The 17,255-nt window shown below is 35.6% G+C and overlaps 1 protein-coding gene across 1 annotated transcript in view; it reads right to left on the bottom strand.

Moving 5' to 3' along the window:
* The window catches only part of LRRC9 (leucine rich repeat containing 9), a 40,732-nt gene extending 23,728 nt beyond the window's left edge, over positions 1–17,004 (bottom strand). Inside the window, exons 1-14 of the mRNA XM_088539617.1 lie at positions 16,904–17,004; positions 15,726–15,944; positions 14,982–15,122; positions 13,699–13,762; positions 13,020–13,090; positions 11,649–11,831; positions 10,219–10,374; positions 8,575–8,783; positions 7,501–7,632; positions 5,742–5,918; positions 3,708–3,825; positions 2,284–2,419; positions 1,281–1,427; positions 279–400 (exon numbers count right to left, since the gene is read on the bottom strand). Coding sequence (XP_088395743.1) covers positions 279–400; positions 1,281–1,427; positions 2,284–2,419; positions 3,708–3,825; positions 5,742–5,918; positions 7,501–7,632; positions 8,575–8,783; positions 10,219–10,374; positions 11,649–11,831; positions 13,020–13,090; positions 13,699–13,762; positions 14,982–15,122; positions 15,726–15,944; positions 16,904–16,957 — 1,929 coding nt within the window. The 5' untranslated portion in view covers positions 16,958–17,004. The remainder of the gene's footprint in view (positions 1–278; positions 401–1,280; positions 1,428–2,283; positions 2,420–3,707; positions 3,826–5,741; positions 5,919–7,500; positions 7,633–8,574; positions 8,784–10,218; positions 10,375–11,648; positions 11,832–13,019; positions 13,091–13,698; positions 13,763–14,981; positions 15,123–15,725; positions 15,945–16,903) is intronic.
* Between the last annotated feature and the right edge of the window lie 251 nt (positions 17,005–17,255).

The raw sequence follows: 17,255 nt of genomic DNA, 5'->3' as shown, positions 1-17,255 counted from the left end.
ATCTGCTGACAATTAGAGAATCTTTCTCATTTCTGTTGGGCTTTTTAAAAGTCAAAAGCAGAGCTTTAACGCCCACATTAATGACTAGAAAGATCCTCAGAGACTTTCATGAATGTTTTATCTGTCTCTCATACAATACAGAACAAACTTTGAACCTGGAATAATCAGAACCCGTGAGTAAAGCAGAATTTATTTTTAACTATTTGCTTTTTACTTTTTTATCTGTGAAATCAAAAGTTTCCCCTCTAACATTACATTAAGGATAACAAAGTTCATACCAATGTAATGTACTCAAACTCAGCAACATATTCTGGTAAGACTAGCTCATGATCAAACACAAACCACTCGTACTGCTGAAGCCGGCAGTCACACTTTCTCCATTCCAACCTAGACCATGCTTCTAAAAGAAAAGAAGGAAAGAAATATATTATTTGTTAATGAAGTTAAGGAATTCATTTCAATATGTGATGAATCAAATGTATCTGTTTCCATGAAAATGCTCCAGTTATATACAAATCTAGTAGAGTATAAAGTGTCTCTCTCATGTGGAAAATGCAAATGGTAGATTCCAGTATGGAGGTTGCATCCTGCAGAACTAGTTCAGACCCTGAGAGCATGGAGAGCTCTCCTGCCCTGCTCTCCCTGCCGCAGTGTCCAGAACTACTTCATCATATGGTGAGATCACCTTTCAAATTAGCTTACATTTCTTCCCTTTCTAGAAACCAGGAGCCATCCCAGCTCCTGTATATAGAGACAGATGTTGCTTCCTGTTAGCACCAGAAAGTTTGAAAGGTATCAATGGGTAAAACTATTCCACAGTTCCCACTGTGGTCTCTTGTGGAAAAAATAGGTTAAAGCAAAATCATTCAGATGATGCATGTGATACAAGGATTTAATTTGCTTACTTATAACAGGGTATTTCCCAGCATTTTTTTAAATTTTGCTTAAAAATAAAGAATGTGGATTTTAAAAGTGAAGATCTCTGTGATCTCCAATCTTCTTTCCAACATTTATTAAAACACATAGTACAAAGATAGAGTGGGTATGAAACTATATGAAGCAGGCTACTCTTAGTGTGAACTAAAGAGCAAAGTGGCACATCTTGCTTGCACTAAGATGGGGAGTTTCTTGCTTGTCATTGTCCTTCTTCAGCTGAGCAGAGACTGCATTCTGAGGAATCAAATCACTTGACACAATCCAAAGTACATGGAAGATGATTTTAGAATACAAATGTTGCTATAACCTTAACTTCATCCTAACATGTGCCTACAGATACATACTATTGTCAGGAGTAGATTTATCACTTTCTAGGCATTTCCATGGCCTGAATACTGAATTAGCTCCGGGGTAGTTGACTTGACAGATGGGATTCATTGCACAAAATGGAACACTGTGGCCAAGGAAAACTTTTGCAATTATCACTTTCCCTAAATGCAGGAAGAAAAGACAATTAATATTAATGCTTCTAATTCTAGCTTGGGAGCAGGATAATAAAACAATGGTGTGTAGTGTAACAAGCAGCAGGCTCCATCTTGGGCTGGCAATGAATGGTTTATATGCATTTTTATATATATGTGTGTGTATAAAATGTATTTAAATATATTGTGATTCTGTGTTTATCCTTTTCATTAAACAAATCTATCTGTCAGGAAAAAAAAATATATAATGAAATCCAACATTTATAACTGGCTAGTATTAAAGCCAGCGAAATTAGAAATATTAGGTGTCCTTGTTTAGGTTAAAAAAGAGTTGTGAATGGTTAGTTACCTTTGAGACTTCTAAACCTCTTTCAAATTTGGATGAAATTCTGATGATTCCTAAGACACTGCAGTGGCAGAGTCAGGCAGCATGAATGCCTATCACTTGTTTTTAGGAAACCAGACTAAAAAGAGATTGGTTGCTATTTTCCCCTTCAGTGTCTTGTTCTAGACATAGGTTAGTACAATATGTTTGTGCCTTTCCTCATTCTGCACTTTCTTCGAGATGTTTGAACTAGAAAAGATTTGTCATAACCTGAGAAATAATTAGGTATGTCATCCCCCATTGACATTTTAATCCTTGTCTGGGAATTTACTCCCAGCAGTCCAAGTGCTTCCTAGGGCTTCCTAACAAACAAAAATGTCACTGGATTTCAACAAAGTTTCAGAATTCCCTTCAAAGCTGCCTACGCTACCTCCTGACCACCTGTAGTATTTACAAAATGTCCTTAGACTTAAAATACAAGATACAACAATTACTGATACAAGGTCATTGATTTTGCATTTTTCCAAACTTTTGAATTACCTTGCCTGAATGACTCCACAGGCTCACTGCTGTTTTTGCCTTCAGTATTGGCTTGGTTTTTCAAAAACTCTATTCTGGGGCATTCGCAGGTACTTAGACTGTTACAGAGAAGAACAGCTTCCTTTGTGTTAGGCAACTGCAAAGATTAAAACAATGTCCAAGTACCTCTATTTGATTAAGACTATTCCTTAAAAATCTCACCGATTCTAAGCAGCATTAAAATACAACACCAATTTTTTTAAAAGGATGGCAGGAGGGAAAGTAAAAAGTGAAGTGAAGAAAATAATTTCAAAAGAATAAGAGAAAATGAAATCAAATTGCTAGCACTTTGGAACAGGGACATCTTCCTGTATGCTTGCAGAGAATGTCATGTCACAGAAAGTGAGCTCAGTGGGAACTCTGAAAACTACGCAGAGTATAAACAAAATAAAGCAGAACAGCACAATAAATACTAGATTTGAAGATATTTATCTTGCTTCTCTAAAATCTGATCTCTAGCAGGTGTGCAAGAGGTTGGAAAGATGAAAATGAGAATAATGGAGATTAGAGAAAGAAGTGTTGATCTCAATTCATTTTATTTTCAACTCTCTTCCTTCACAAGTCAAAATGAAAATTCTTTCTTTTATTTCTAAATTCTCTTCTTACACTTCACGAAATCATGTATTTCTTTCATTTAGCTATTTTTCAGTCTGAAGGTACAAGGGGTCCCTGTGGCAGTACTAAATATTCTTAGGATTATGACCCAAACTAGAACAGGTGGACAAATAGGATCTGTGCCTGCAGGGCCTTTACATTTAAGCATCTGGGGATATCAGAAATCAGTGGACAATGTTTCAGTTTTGGATTAAGAACAAAAGGAAAATGATTTAAAATTGGGAGTATGTTTGTGAGACCTAGATGACCAGAACTGAAAGAGCTGAAAACCCTGGCTAAGTTTTGTGCCAGCATTTGTAGGGAGGAAGAACTAAGTAATAATACACCACTCTCTGCATATAAATACAAGTGAATATTGTAAAATAAATGACTTGAACAAACAATGACCCAATTTATTCCATAGGCAACAAATACGGGTGATACAGGACTTTTTGTGGTGTCTTCCAAACTAATCTTGCATCGGTCCCTGCAAACTCCATCTGGGGCACTGATGAGAGGTGCTGAGTGAGAAAAGAATCTGCAGCAAAAAGAGAACGGACAAAGAAAGGAGGAGAAAAATTGGAAAACAACTAATCAAGCCTTGGCTCCAGATGGTGTAAAGATGTGAAGAATGAAGCAGATGCAGCATGAAGAAATATGACAAAAAGAGAGGAAGAGTAAGAAAGATGAATAGGAGAATAATGAAAGGAGAAAGGAAAAAAACAGCAGCAGTGCTCTCTGCTGTTTATCTTACTGAACAGAGGCGTTCACCTGTCCGCAGTGCAGCATACCGTGTGCCCTGCCAGACTCTGCAAACCATCCTCCAGGAGCTGCAGCAGCTGCTTTTCATTGACTGGCAATTCAGGGTTAAACACATAAAAGAGATAGTCCACCTTCTCTTTGTAGTGTCTTAACAAGAACAACACAAAATAGGTTTTCATTGTTCTGCTGCACAAGCAGGCAAAAGGCAAAAACAGACATTTGGCCTAGACAAAGTTTATACACTGCACAGTATTCATTAGAAATAACTGATGTAAGCAACACAAATTCTATAATATTGATGTTTACTATGTTATACATAAAAAGATTACTTGCAAGACAAAATTGTTTATTCCTGCCTCACTATAATTTATAAGAGTAATATCCATTTCCTGTACTATATATATATAAAAAATTATTTCTATTTTCCTCTAAAATAGCTAGTCTTTACTTTGCTGATATCCTTGGCTGAAAGGTAACAGTTGCCTAAGAGGAAACAGAATAGTAGAATCTCTGTTGACAGCAGAACCACAACTGTATATGAATACTACATAATTGATAACTGTTCTTTTCTCCTTGAAAAAAAAAAGTCTATAAAATGCCACTTCTGGCATGAAAAGTTTTGTTCTCTCTAGGTAATAAAAAGAACCCCCAAAATATTAGCTGGTCAAAAATCTGACTTCTGTCTCGACAGAATGAAGTGCAGAGTGTGGGTAGTTGAACTGTCTGATTTCAGATTACTATCTGAAATAATCTGAGGTAAAGCTCTAGAAGGAAGAGTCATTTTGCATTTGCAGTCTCATGTAAAGATGACCATGGGGTGAAAAAATCTGTTTCAGATCGTGCTGGAATGGCCCCTCAAAAGAGAAAAAAAAATTCTATCTTCCATCATGTCACACCATTGACTGTAACACTGCATCTCAGAAGGGCATGTCTTGAATCCCAGGAAATTTGTTTTGAGCATAAAAGTTAAAATGTTCTGAATGCACTGGGCAATCTTGCGATCCAGCTGCTGCCTCTCAGGGAGATGAGATTTTGCCTTCATAATTGACAAGGTCTTCCAGTTCCATCCAAGCCCACAGCTCTGCAGGAGCTATCAGCCAGAAGACCCAGTCTGATTTACAAATGACCAAATTTTATTTTTGTAAAATTCAGCCTCTACCTTTCAGGACCTACTGAACTGGGAGCTCTGTCCTGACTTTTTCACCTTCTATGTTTCATGAGTTTATATTTAATTTATTTTTCTATACTCACACCACACACATATTTATATGTAAAAATGTTCTTACATACATAGCAAATGTACATAAAGAGATGATAAATAATAACTGTAACTGCATAAATACAGACACATCAGGTGAGGAAATTGCTCAATATGCAAAGAAAGAACCAGATGTCATTGGGGTTCTGGCCTTAAGTGAGCAACCAGGAGTGTTAAGACTGTTGCTCCACTGCTGGCAAAGCTCTATGAACTGCTTTGGCCACTGCTTAAATATCATGGCTACATCAGGAGACTCAGATTGAGTCTTAGAAGGAAATGAAATAAATCACTACAGAGACACAAATTTCAGAAGTTGAAACCTGCATAGAAACACCTGCACTTATCTGTGGAGATATCCTAACAGATAAATGCTCTTCTGTGATGCAGATCAAATGCAGATGCATATGTATTTGAGTGGCTTGGTTGGTTTGTTTTGTGGTAGTGGTGGGCAGTGGTTTTTGCACTATTTTTCTATCATTGCTTTCAGAAATCTGGCCTTATTTACTCTGCTTTCACAAGCACATTAGAGCAGCTGAGGTAAGATCCAGATTTTAATAACAAAATGGAATCAAGTATCTTGCCTGGCATTGTCTACTAAGCTATAGACCTCTGAAGACCTTACGCCAGTCAGAGAAACAACAGGTATAGGGACTTTGGGGAACTTCAAGCCACCTTTACCTCAGAAAAACTTCTTAGCAATTCTAAATTATATAATGCTTTCCAAAACAGATCTTTCTTTGAAATGAAGAGGTTTCTTTTGTTCATGTCAGTCCTATACTAGACCTCTTAAAACTGAGACACTTACTCTGCTGTACTGAAAACTTCTTTCTCCAGAAACATTTGAAACTTCTCTTCATATTTCAGCCTCAGAATATGATTGTGCACTCTGAAGATGCGATTTATTTTCATTCCTATGATACCATATGATCTGAAGTCCCAGAAACAATACCGTGATTGAATTAGATCACAACAGCAATTAAACCTGTGTGCAGATGACAGCACTAAGTTAATTACACCTTCTGGTTTTGCAATGAATTTTTCAAAGCAATCTATAACATTATTTTCTTTTTACTCTTCAAAAGAAAGAATCACTAGCCTGTTTTCTTTTGCTATAAGTATGTTCTCTCGGCTGTAGACAAATAGTTCACTTAATTCAAATATTGGATGTGAAACTAAGCATCAACAATCAGTATTTAATTATATGTCATTCACCATGTTTCTTTTCTCTATTTCCATTAAAACACCCAAGGACTGATTGTGTTCTGGTGAATTCATAGTGTTAAAGACATCCCTGTCCTCATTAGTCTGGACTTACTAACCTGAAAAGCTGTTGTACTTAAAATCTGTTTAAATCCTTCATTATTCACATGAGCAGTCCCCAAAATTCACTACAATTATGTATAAAGTGAACATGGCTTGTGAGAACTTACAAAGGTTTCTGTGGTCAAACTTGAGAAAGGAGGAGGGGTCTTCCAGCAAGCCAGGAATTCAGGGGCAGAAACGCAGTATTTTCTACCACGTGTTCCCTTTTGTACCTGACTCAAATAACTTAATAAATCCATGTCCCCTTTTTCTGCCACTGAACAGAAAACTAACGAACTCCTCTATTTCCAACTGGCACTGCAAGATTCCTTAAAAATTGTGAGGTAATCACCATTCTGTGATTCTGTAATTGGCCATCTTTGAAAAAGAAACAAATTCTAGAAATGCATCAGCTTCCCTTCCTTTTTCAATCAGTAGAAGGTCCACTTAGAAGACAGGCAAAGTGTTTTTTTTTTTTTTTTAATTACAATTAATTAAAACACTGCTCTTTCTCAGAAAGATTCCATGCTGGGATTACTGATGCAAACACATTTGCTCTGGCTTTCAGCCTTACAAGGATCATTTATTAATTTCTCCTTGCCAAAACAAAGAAGGTTCTTAGCTTGAGAAAACGGCATTTAAAGTAGAATGCTATTTAAAAACAACCTCAAATGGAACCTGTAGACACAAAACTACCTGAAGCCCTAATAAGCATCCCCGACCATAAAAAGGGCATAGCTGAGGTGGACAAGCTTGGAGTATTCAAGCAGAAAATAGTCCTTGAAATACTGCCAACCTAAATTTCAATCTCCTCTCAAAAGAGTGTCAAGGTTATTCATACAAAGATTAGGTAAGCAATTTCTAATGCTGCTTTATAACCAGCAAAGCTGTCTAGGAACTAAGAATAATCACTATTGCTATTACTGAAAGCTATTGGGTAAGCTTGGTTATCTTCCTTTTATTATTCCTTTTATTTTTAAATCAAGGGCTTCAGAAATGGACAATGAAGAATAAAGGCAGCAAATAATGAGTCTTTGTAGACTCAAAGCCTCACCCTAGTACACAGCCAGGACAAGGAGAGGGGAGAGTGTATTTCCTTTCTCACCAGCTGCCTGTAAATAGAATCTAAATGGAGCTTCACAACACTCCAGATCCCTATAATGAATGTGCTTTGTTAAAAATTATTGACTTGCGTTTAAGAAACAGAAGAAACAAGGTTTACTTGGAGTAAACTCTTACAAAGAGTATCTCAAAGAACTTGCCATGGATTATTTGATAAACCTTCTTCAAAGTGAATGTTTCCCACTGTTTCCAATTCCGTCAACAAAAATTGTACTACCAAGTTAAAACTTTTCTTTTTTTTCTGAATTTCCATCTCGTAATTTTTTTCAATTCTGGAAAAGAAAAAAGAAGATTTTTTTTTTTCCTGGAACAACATAACAACAAGACTTGAATTATTTTTCCTTTTTTTAAAAAAGCATCAGTATAGATACATGAATAATGACAGAACTATTTATTTTTAAAAAATCTGGAAGCAATAGATCACACCAGATTATAATTGTGGACAGTAAGACCCTGCCCTGATCCATTACAGGAATTTTCATCCACTTCAGCCCCAATATTGTGCTGTATTCCTTAACTGAAGAGAATTACCCCTCGGAGGAAGAGAACTTATTAGTTTGCTATTTAAGCATGTGTCTAAATTGCAGCACTAATGAAACCCTGCTAAACTTGGGAGCAGTATGAGCCTCTAGACTGAGATTAGTGACAAGTCAAGGCAACAAATTTCCCACAGCTTCAGACCTGTGCTGACATTCAACACTAAGTCTCTGCCATCACTGATATCACCCACATGCCCCATTTCAGGGGCTTATGCTGCATATAATCCTTGGGCTGGCCATTGCCTTTAGGCTGTATTTCACTCATGAAGTTCTAAACTATAATTAAGAATAATAAACTACAAAAATGTAATATTTACACTTGTATATTCTCTATAATATCTCTGTAATATTTAAAGGCCCATAAAACTTTGCAAGCACTTGTCCAAAAAACCATTCATCCCTGATATTTTGTTCAATCTTTTCCCTATTTACCGAGATCCCCAGTAACAAATTTTGTAATGGGAACATCTGCCTGCTAGCAGCTGGACCAAATCCAATGATTTAGATCACATGTGAATTGCCACTTCAGTGACCTTTGCAGTACTCACAGTTTGAACTTCATCTAAAAGAAATGTGAGACAAATGTGAGTCTCCTAACTACCAGTTACCATTACACTCAATTATTGATGTTCAAAGACATCAGATTATTATTCTTATACAATTCACTAAACATACTCATCCAGTTTTCTGTTCCAGAATGTTATTCTTTCCTTCAGGGCATTTATTTTTTGTAAGAATGCTTTTTCAAGATCGGATTCTTCAGCCTCCTTATTTGCATCATCACTGTCATGAACTGGAATTTCAGTTTCCAGATTATTATTCTTTAGATATTTATTATTTGATGTTTGGCCCAACATTTGCAGCTCAGCCAGTTCACGTTCCAGCTGACAAAAAGAATGCATCAGGATTCAGAGGAAAGAGATTTAGTTAAAGTATGGCATGAAAATTTTCTTATTTATGTTCTCTCATAAGAAAAGATTTTAGCTGAGTAAAAAAGGTTTAAATCCTCTCTGTGTTCTTTGCTAAGAGGTAATCTTCAGGATTAATCAAGCCACTGTACAGCTCAGAGTTAATTGAGTTTAAGAATAAACCACCTCTCATGCCTTTTTAATATCAAGCAAGGAATTGGCTCCTGAAAATAAAGCTTCCATAAAACACTTATTAAAAAAAAAAAAAAAAAAAAAACGAACTTATCTCACTCTGCCTACACATCCCAATGCATATTCACATATGCACCAACCATGGGCACTTCTCCTGTCAAAACAATAATGTCAGGGAACCACATGTCTGCATAGGCAGGCAAACCTGATCTATGGCAAACAACAGGAGGAAGAAAGGACAATAAAAGCACTACCCTGACCTGGCAAGAGACCAGGGTCTGTTGACTCTTGATCAAAATATTTGACTCTTGAACAAAATATTTGAAGGAACTGATTTATGTCATCAGCAATATGTTTTCCAGTTATTTGTCTGCAGACACATGCAAAAGGAGCTTACTCAGAGTGCATTAAAAACTTCTTGGAATGTTTACAGGATGCTGTATATAAAATCTGTGATATAGACCTTTTACTTTTTAAAATTGTTGTGGTTTCCCTGATGCAACCACAATCTGAGTCTATTACGCTGCAAAAGATTTAATTCATGAAAAATGAGTAACTTGGGACCTGAGTGATAAAGATCACAGAATCCCAGAATGGTTGAGGTTGGAAGGGTCCTCTAAAGATCAACCCCCTGCTCCAGCAGGGACACCCAGAGCACATCTTTTGAACCTCCAGAAGTTTTCAATATGAACATGGACCTTTCAGAAATTCTCATTGTATCAAACAGAGCAAGCAAAATTCATAATCTGGAAGCTCACTGGGGAAATTCAAGGCAAATCTGAGCTGGATACATAAAAGCAGCAACTTGAAATTCAGTTTACCACACTAGATGACTATCTACCCAGTCTGCTAGATCTCTAAGCTTTTCATCTTGCAGCCGTTCCATTTAAAAGCCCATTGGTCAAAGCATTTACCAAAGGACAGAGAAATCAGAGAAATTCAAATAATTATGAACCTGCCAGAATCAAGACTGGAAATGCATTTCTTGAAATACATTAAATGTTCTAGACACTTTTGGCTTTTCAGAAGAAAAGCTATCTTTCCAGTAGAAACTGTTTACAAACTCATAGATTACAAGCACTAGTAAAAACTGACGTAGACAAAATTTGAATGAATCAACCTATTAAAGATATGTAACCATCCAAGAATTTACCCAAAAGTTACTGTTATTTTTGTTCCAAGCAATACATTTTTGACATGTGAAGCTACTTACACTTACATGTTTTACGTTGCAGCTGAACAATTTTATCTTACTCTCTGGCAAATTCTGCAGTTTGTTTTTGCTCTCTTTTAGCTTTTCAAGCCTGTCATGAAGCTGTCTATAAATGCTTTTTACATGCATGTTATAGTACATTTTTTTTTTCATAACAGTGGTCTTTGAAAATGAAAAATGGAAAATTATTCATCAGTTATGAACATGATATAACCATTCATAGCTCCTATTTCTGAAGAAGACAGCAAACCACAGCATTATTGCTACATTTATTCCATTAACATTTTTTGAGATATTTTCAGATACAGCACACTTCCTTTTGACTGTATTTGAATACCAACCATTGGATAGTGCCTTGCTATAATTTAGTAACAAACTAAAAACGCTCACTTTTGTAATCCACTGTATGAACACTGTAACTAAGAAGTTTATGCTGTGATTCAAATGGAATTATTCCACATGCTTCAGTTAGCTCTGGTCTATATCCAAACACTATTCAATCGCATCATTCAGAAAATGAACTCTGGATAAATCAACAACCATACTTCTCATTTGAGAACAGTTGCTGTTGTGAATGTTTCCTCTCACGTGTCTCAATTTTTGCCCCCAAGAACTCCTTTTTCTGAAGTAAGGCAAATTAACTGTCACATGTTTCTGCAGTTGTATGGGTGCCAACAACTACATAAAGAAGGTTGAGACTACTTATTTTACACCAAAATATATTACTTATTTCACTAAAAAGTGGAATGCATTCAGAAAGTTTTCTCCTACTTTTGCAAGTATCAAGTTAAATCTGTCACGATTTAAAAAAATCTCAGTGGACAGCAAGACACATAAAAGTCCCTCCAATTTTTGTTGCCCTTTTTGCTCAGTATTAAATAGCAGTAGTCCAAAAACATTGCCAGCCTATGACGAGTGCTAGAACTATGTAATAGATTCATTAAAATTATTTGGTAATAACTCTGTAATTCGAGCTTTCAATAAGACAAAAAGTCTTAGTTCTATCCACTAGCATCCAGGAAGAAGTAGTGTGCACTACTATAGCAAATTTGAAATACTCAGAAAACTCCTTGTATATTATTTTGGAATCTTGCAACTTTAGGAGTTGCAATCCATGTTTTTTTTAAGTCCTTAAATTTGCCGTTATTAATAGTAATGTGTGATGATAATAATATAAAATAATAATAACCATTAATAATAACAATAATAGTTATTGCTTAATTGTATTCTTTCTTTAAACTCGGATTCTCACACTATTATCCCCACCATCAAAAATCTAATGATCCATGATAAATTTAAATTTTTGACAACATAACACAGTACTAAACAATAACACAAGGCACTCATCTTGACTGAAAGTCATGTAGAGGAACTCATCATCAGTAATTAATCCATTTGTACTGCTAGTGCACCTACAAAGTAAAATCTGAACTTACCTCTGCCAAAATTTTGATTTCTTTTTGAGACACGTCGTATGTATCAAGCCTTCGAAGGTGAGGTATATGATAGAGCACGTGGATAGCGTAATTATGGAGAAGACAAACAGGGTTGGGCCCATACTGAGGATCATTTAGGCCCAAATCTTTTAAATTAGATAGTCTTGACAAATTAGTGAGTTCCTGAAAAAAAAAAAAATAATAATGAAGAACCTATAATATACAGTAGTGTTATACAAGTCATATTCTTACATGCCCAGAGAGGCTGTGGAGTCTTCTTCTCTGGAGATCTTCCAAACCTGCCTGGATGCCACCCTGTGCCCCGTGCTCTGGGTGTCCCTGCTGGAGCAGGGGCTTGGACTGGATGATCTCTAGAGGTCCCTTCCAACCTCAACCGTTCTGGGATTCTGGGATCATGCCATTACTCTTAGTTTAAAGAGACTAATTTAAGTACTAAGACTAACTGAGATTTTAATTATAGGTGTCTATACTGAATGAAGAATGCATCAGGAGAGAGAGAGAGGAAAGAAAGTAGTACAGATGCAGCAGCAGTTGTGAATATGACCTTCTGGAACTTTGGATACTTTTAATATTCACATAAAGCTTTGGAGATTTTTGTTTGGTGGTTGCACAATTTTTTTGAGAAAGCAAACTAAAATATTTTAGGAAAAAAAAAGTGAAGGATGTTTGGAAAAGGAAGGTCAGTCTGTGAAGAAATAACTCCAGAAAAGTGATGAAACCTTGAAACCCAGGCTTGATCTTTCTCAGTCTTGAAACAAAAATGTCAGACCACTGACACCGAAAATTTTGAATGCTCCACAATGCCTAGTTTTAGAACACTCTCACAAATACCTGGAAAAACAAAAGGCTGGGCCTGCCAAATGGCCAGGAAAATGTCATTATGGCTAATTTTACATTCTCAAATCCCACGACGAGTTCACTAATTGTTTGTATAATGCCTGCTGTGAAGCCTGGCACTTGATTGTATTTACGTTCTTAAGCTCAAGATGTTGCTTCTGTTATCTTTTTTTTTTATTTTTCCAAAGATTTAATGTAATATATCTTCTCCTCCATGTTCAAGACTAAAAACTTGAGCACACTGCGCAGGAAGCATATGAATTGTAAATGCACAATGGGTATTTTCTAACAAATTTCCAGTCCTTGCTACAATGAATTTTGGGGAACAAAAGTTTTCCAAAGAGAGAGATCTAAAAACCTTTAGAAATCAGTAAAAATGATTATTACAGTCCTTTTAAAATCAACTCCTGTCACAGCTGTGCATAATGGGTTCTCTAATATCCTAAGCAAAAGTCAGGTCTTTTCCTTGTACCAATTAAAAACAACAAAATTAAACATGAAGTTTCAACTTACCTTGAAAGAAGACAGTTTGTTTGCAGAGAGGTTTAATATTTCAATTTGTGCATTGAAGTCCAAACAACTTCCTAAAATTAAACACCAATATAAATAACAATTAACAAAAATTACTTGCATTGTCCATTTGGATATCTGCATTTTCATCCTGTGGATTAGTTTTAACCACATAATTTCTCTCCTCACCCCAAAAAGAATACGTCATTAACAGAAATAATTATGTCAAACATAGTATATGATTTTACATTTATTTACATTCATTTAAAGAGCAGGGATTTTTTACTTATTATAGATTCTCTACTATATGTTTAGAGATGCAAGAAGGACTTATATTCCCATTAAAAATAAACAAATATGATTTAATCTAAAAGCCCTGTATACTAAAGGCAGCGACCAAGAAAAAGATATGTGTCATACACACATATGCCACCAATATCTGTGTTCTGCCTCCTTTGACATGGTTCCAGCAGTGACAAAGAGTTTGTATAAACTATGGTCAGTCCAAGGGAGTTTTAACCCTGGCATTGGGATGATCAGGGCTGAGGACATTGGACATGATCCTGAACCATGAAAGCTGCTAGGAATTTTTTTTATTGGAATGAAACATCAAACCGTGTACATCAATCCCTGGTAGCAGTGAGAATGCTCATGCTAGAAATGCCAGATTGACATCACCTACCTATTTTTTCTATTAAGTTTCCAGCGAGGTTGACCTCTCGTAAATTCTGCAGAGTATGTAAGCCCTGTGAATGTTTTAAACAATACAGTTTTAATCTAATACAGCACTGCAAATGCTGAAGAGCCTGTAGGCTAAGAGGCAGATCATTCAAATGTAAAAACAGACTTGACTGGAGTCTAAATAATCTTAGCCTCTGTTTTAACTATAGCTTTCTTTTGACATGAAAAGGGAAAATTTGTATGGCCCAATGACAATTATCTTAGAAAGCTTTTGTCAATGATACTGCAAGGAAAATACACATAGTTCCCTGGCTCCTTAGTTTCACAGCTGTATGTGAGGAACCTCACAGATCATGCCCCATGTCACAAGCACTCATTAGCTTCTGACTGCAGCCCATGTCTTGGCTTGGAGATACCATGGCAACTAAATCACCCATGTCCATGGGGTCACTGAAGTTCTTTGCAGGGTGATACCACTAATATTTGTTGTGTCCTCTCTAAAAAAAGATAATTTGGAAACACTCCATTGCTTTTACATGTGCTCTTTGTCAGCTGTAATTTTTAGGTCTCTCTTTTCCTTCTTTCCCTTTGTGCCGAGCTTCAATATCTCCTTCCTCTTCTTTATGACCTTCAAGGGTTGGGAAGATTTGCTCCCATTCATCCCTAGCAGCATCTCCATCCGCTCTAACTACCTTTATCTTGGTAAAGTATCTTTTCATGACTATCCTAAGGGAAAGAGGACTGAGATGCCACACTTCTGTGTCCCTGTCTGGGCAGTAAAAATCAAGTATTTCAGGCACCAAGTGGTCTTCTCTCCCTCTACATGCTAAACGGCTGATCAGAGTTCTCACTTGTTCTGGACTAGTCTCTTGCTAACTTAAAAGGTTAGCAAGAGCATTAATTTTAGGGTAGGGAGGAAGGAAACGAAATATTCATATGACAGCATGAAGAAAAGTTGGAATAAAACTTCTTCTAAATATGAGTTCATCTCTCCATACTGAAGAGCAGACAAAAATCTAGAGAGTTAAAAGAAAACAAACCAAAAAATATTTTCCTGATCACGGATCACAGGGATCTTAAAAAATGAATGACTTAAAGTTTTGCGTGTATAGTGTATTACTTAATTTCCACATAATGTTTCAGCCTTAATTCTTGTGTACTGACATTTAAAATTATCTCTCTTGTTCAATAACTGTAAAAATTAGTTCCAATTATTAGATATACATAGGTATTATACCATTAATATAATAGACATTATAAATACTGAAAGGAGATCAGACTCACTTCTATATTCTTGATCAGGTTATTATTCAACCAGAGTACATTCAGTTTTGTTAGGGATTCCAGATTTTCAATGTGGGAAATTTCATTGCAATAAAGGTAAAGCTTTTCCAAATGTACACATTTTTGTAGCCCATCTATTTTCTGCAATAGAAGGAGAAGTATTAATTTGCAGCACCAAACAACAGAACTTCACTCCTTTTGTCTATATGGCATTAACTTGCATAGAAAATAGTAAGGTAACTCCAAATAATTTGAGACCATACCTGCTGGGCAGAATGCTACTGATTTAGAAACCTTTTCAAATAAGTCCTCAAAGAAAAAGTTATAGAAGCTACAATGCTTCCTGATAAATTATGTGTTTTAAGTACAGTATTGTTTCCATTTAAATATCTTCATCGTAATCATCTTCCTGAAAAAGGTTTCAGGGCAATTGCTGTAGTTTTTAAAAACATTCTTTCTCTAATAAAAGACATTAAAATCCCCCACTATAGATTCCGAAATACAAAAACTGTAATGTATAACTGAGGTAATTTGATCCATGCTTATAATGAGATCTCTGGATATTTCAGTAAAGAAGGGCCAAATCCTGACTCCCTTAAATATCACCTTCTTCTCTGAACAGATGAAGAACTGCTTGTGAAGGAATATGATAATCTTTGTAAGGGGATAAAATTGTCTAAAGCTGACTAGGAATTGTTAACTTATTATTAATTAACTATAGGCAACGAGAAATAGTTAACTTACCACTAAACAGCATTCAGCAATCCACAGCTCTCTCAGTAACAGGCAGTGCTCCAGGTCTGAAATCTCTTGAATCCTTTGCCCAAGAAGAGTGAGTTTAGTCAAATTCCGGAAATATTTCATTCCTACCATTTTGGGATAACCTGAGAAAAACATCTCCAGTGCTGTTATTTTCAGTCCCTCTTGATCAACTTTCTCGTAAGATAATCCATTACATGCACACTGGAAATGAAAGGCAATTCTTGTTCATTTTACGTCCATATTGTAAAATACACATTATGAAGCAGAATGTCTAAGAGCCATTACAGTCAATTCCTTAAAATCAACCGTGGCTTTTAAAAATTGCTCTGCTCCCAGACATATTTGCAATTTTGGCCATATTCAGTAAATGATGGTTAAATAGTTTACTTCTGCTCACAAAAAAAAAAAAAGAATTATTGCACAAGTAAACACACCTTCAATTTAAAACAAATTCATTTGTATGTTAACATTAATGAAAACTAAAACCACCACAAATGTATAACTTTCTCAGTAAACTAGTATATGTTCATACACATGTACATATGAATGGAGATAGATGGTGTTTTCCATCAGTCTTGTAGCTTTTCACTTCTGAAGGGATTCTATTAAGTCAATATAATAAAATAACTGAATTGCATGATAGATTTGTGTTGAAATGAGACCCGAAAAAGCAAATACATATGTAGAGAATTATCAGTGGACACCTAAATTTAGATGACTTACTCTGGAGTTGGACAGCATTTCAAAACTCTAACCTAGGCATCCTAGGCAAAATTTTTATTGCCTTAGTTAGCCACCCCATCCTGCTCACAACTGTCTAATGCAAATCAATGACTGAATCAAAACTACACGATTTACTTTGATCAAATTTATAATAAAAGAAGAAAATATATTTTGGTCCTATATATAAATATTCTGCAAGATACACCACTAAAAAAGGAGACAAAGGGGGAAAGGTACCTTAAAAATTGTCCTGGAGTAACTCCTAGTGTGTTTCTATAATTCTGAAACCTTTAGACCAGCATGAACTACTATTAATGCATGCCCTACACTACAGACAAAATATTCCAAAATAACTAATGTTCTAGCAAAGACATACTGAAATTTATAGAATTATTAAAAAATAAAGAAAATTAAAAACATACAAATGAAAATCTTACCAGCTCCTTAATTATTTCCTCAAGGTTTTGATTTTGTTTATCGCTTTGCATCATCTCTTGTGTTCTCTGCAGTGATTACTCATTTCTTAGGATTTTCTTATAAAAAGGACAGTATAATTATCAGCTGTGAATCCACCCACCTATGTCACACAATTTTCAAGCAGTTGGAAAGGAAGAGCTAGACTCCTAACAGACTTTGTTCCAAATTCTGAATTTCTTCTTGAAATTGGTGAAATTGAAGATATCTGGAATATTTCAATGCTTGTTGTTTTAATTAATATTTTTAGATTCAGACAGTCTAGAAAATAGGGATAAGGTATTTGCACCACACCTCTGAAAGGAAAGATGAATC

This window comes from Tinamus guttatus, unplaced genomic scaffold (genome assembly GCF_059628265.1).
Source record: "Tinamus guttatus ecotype Peru unplaced genomic scaffold, ASM5962826v1 Tinamus_guttatus_pri_ptg000048l, whole genome shotgun sequence".
NCBI classification, from domain to species: domain Eukaryota; kingdom Metazoa; phylum Chordata; class Aves; order Tinamiformes; family Tinamidae; genus Tinamus; species Tinamus guttatus.
Note: the sequence above shows the minus strand (reverse complement) of the source record. Positions and strands in the feature narration are given on the sequence as shown.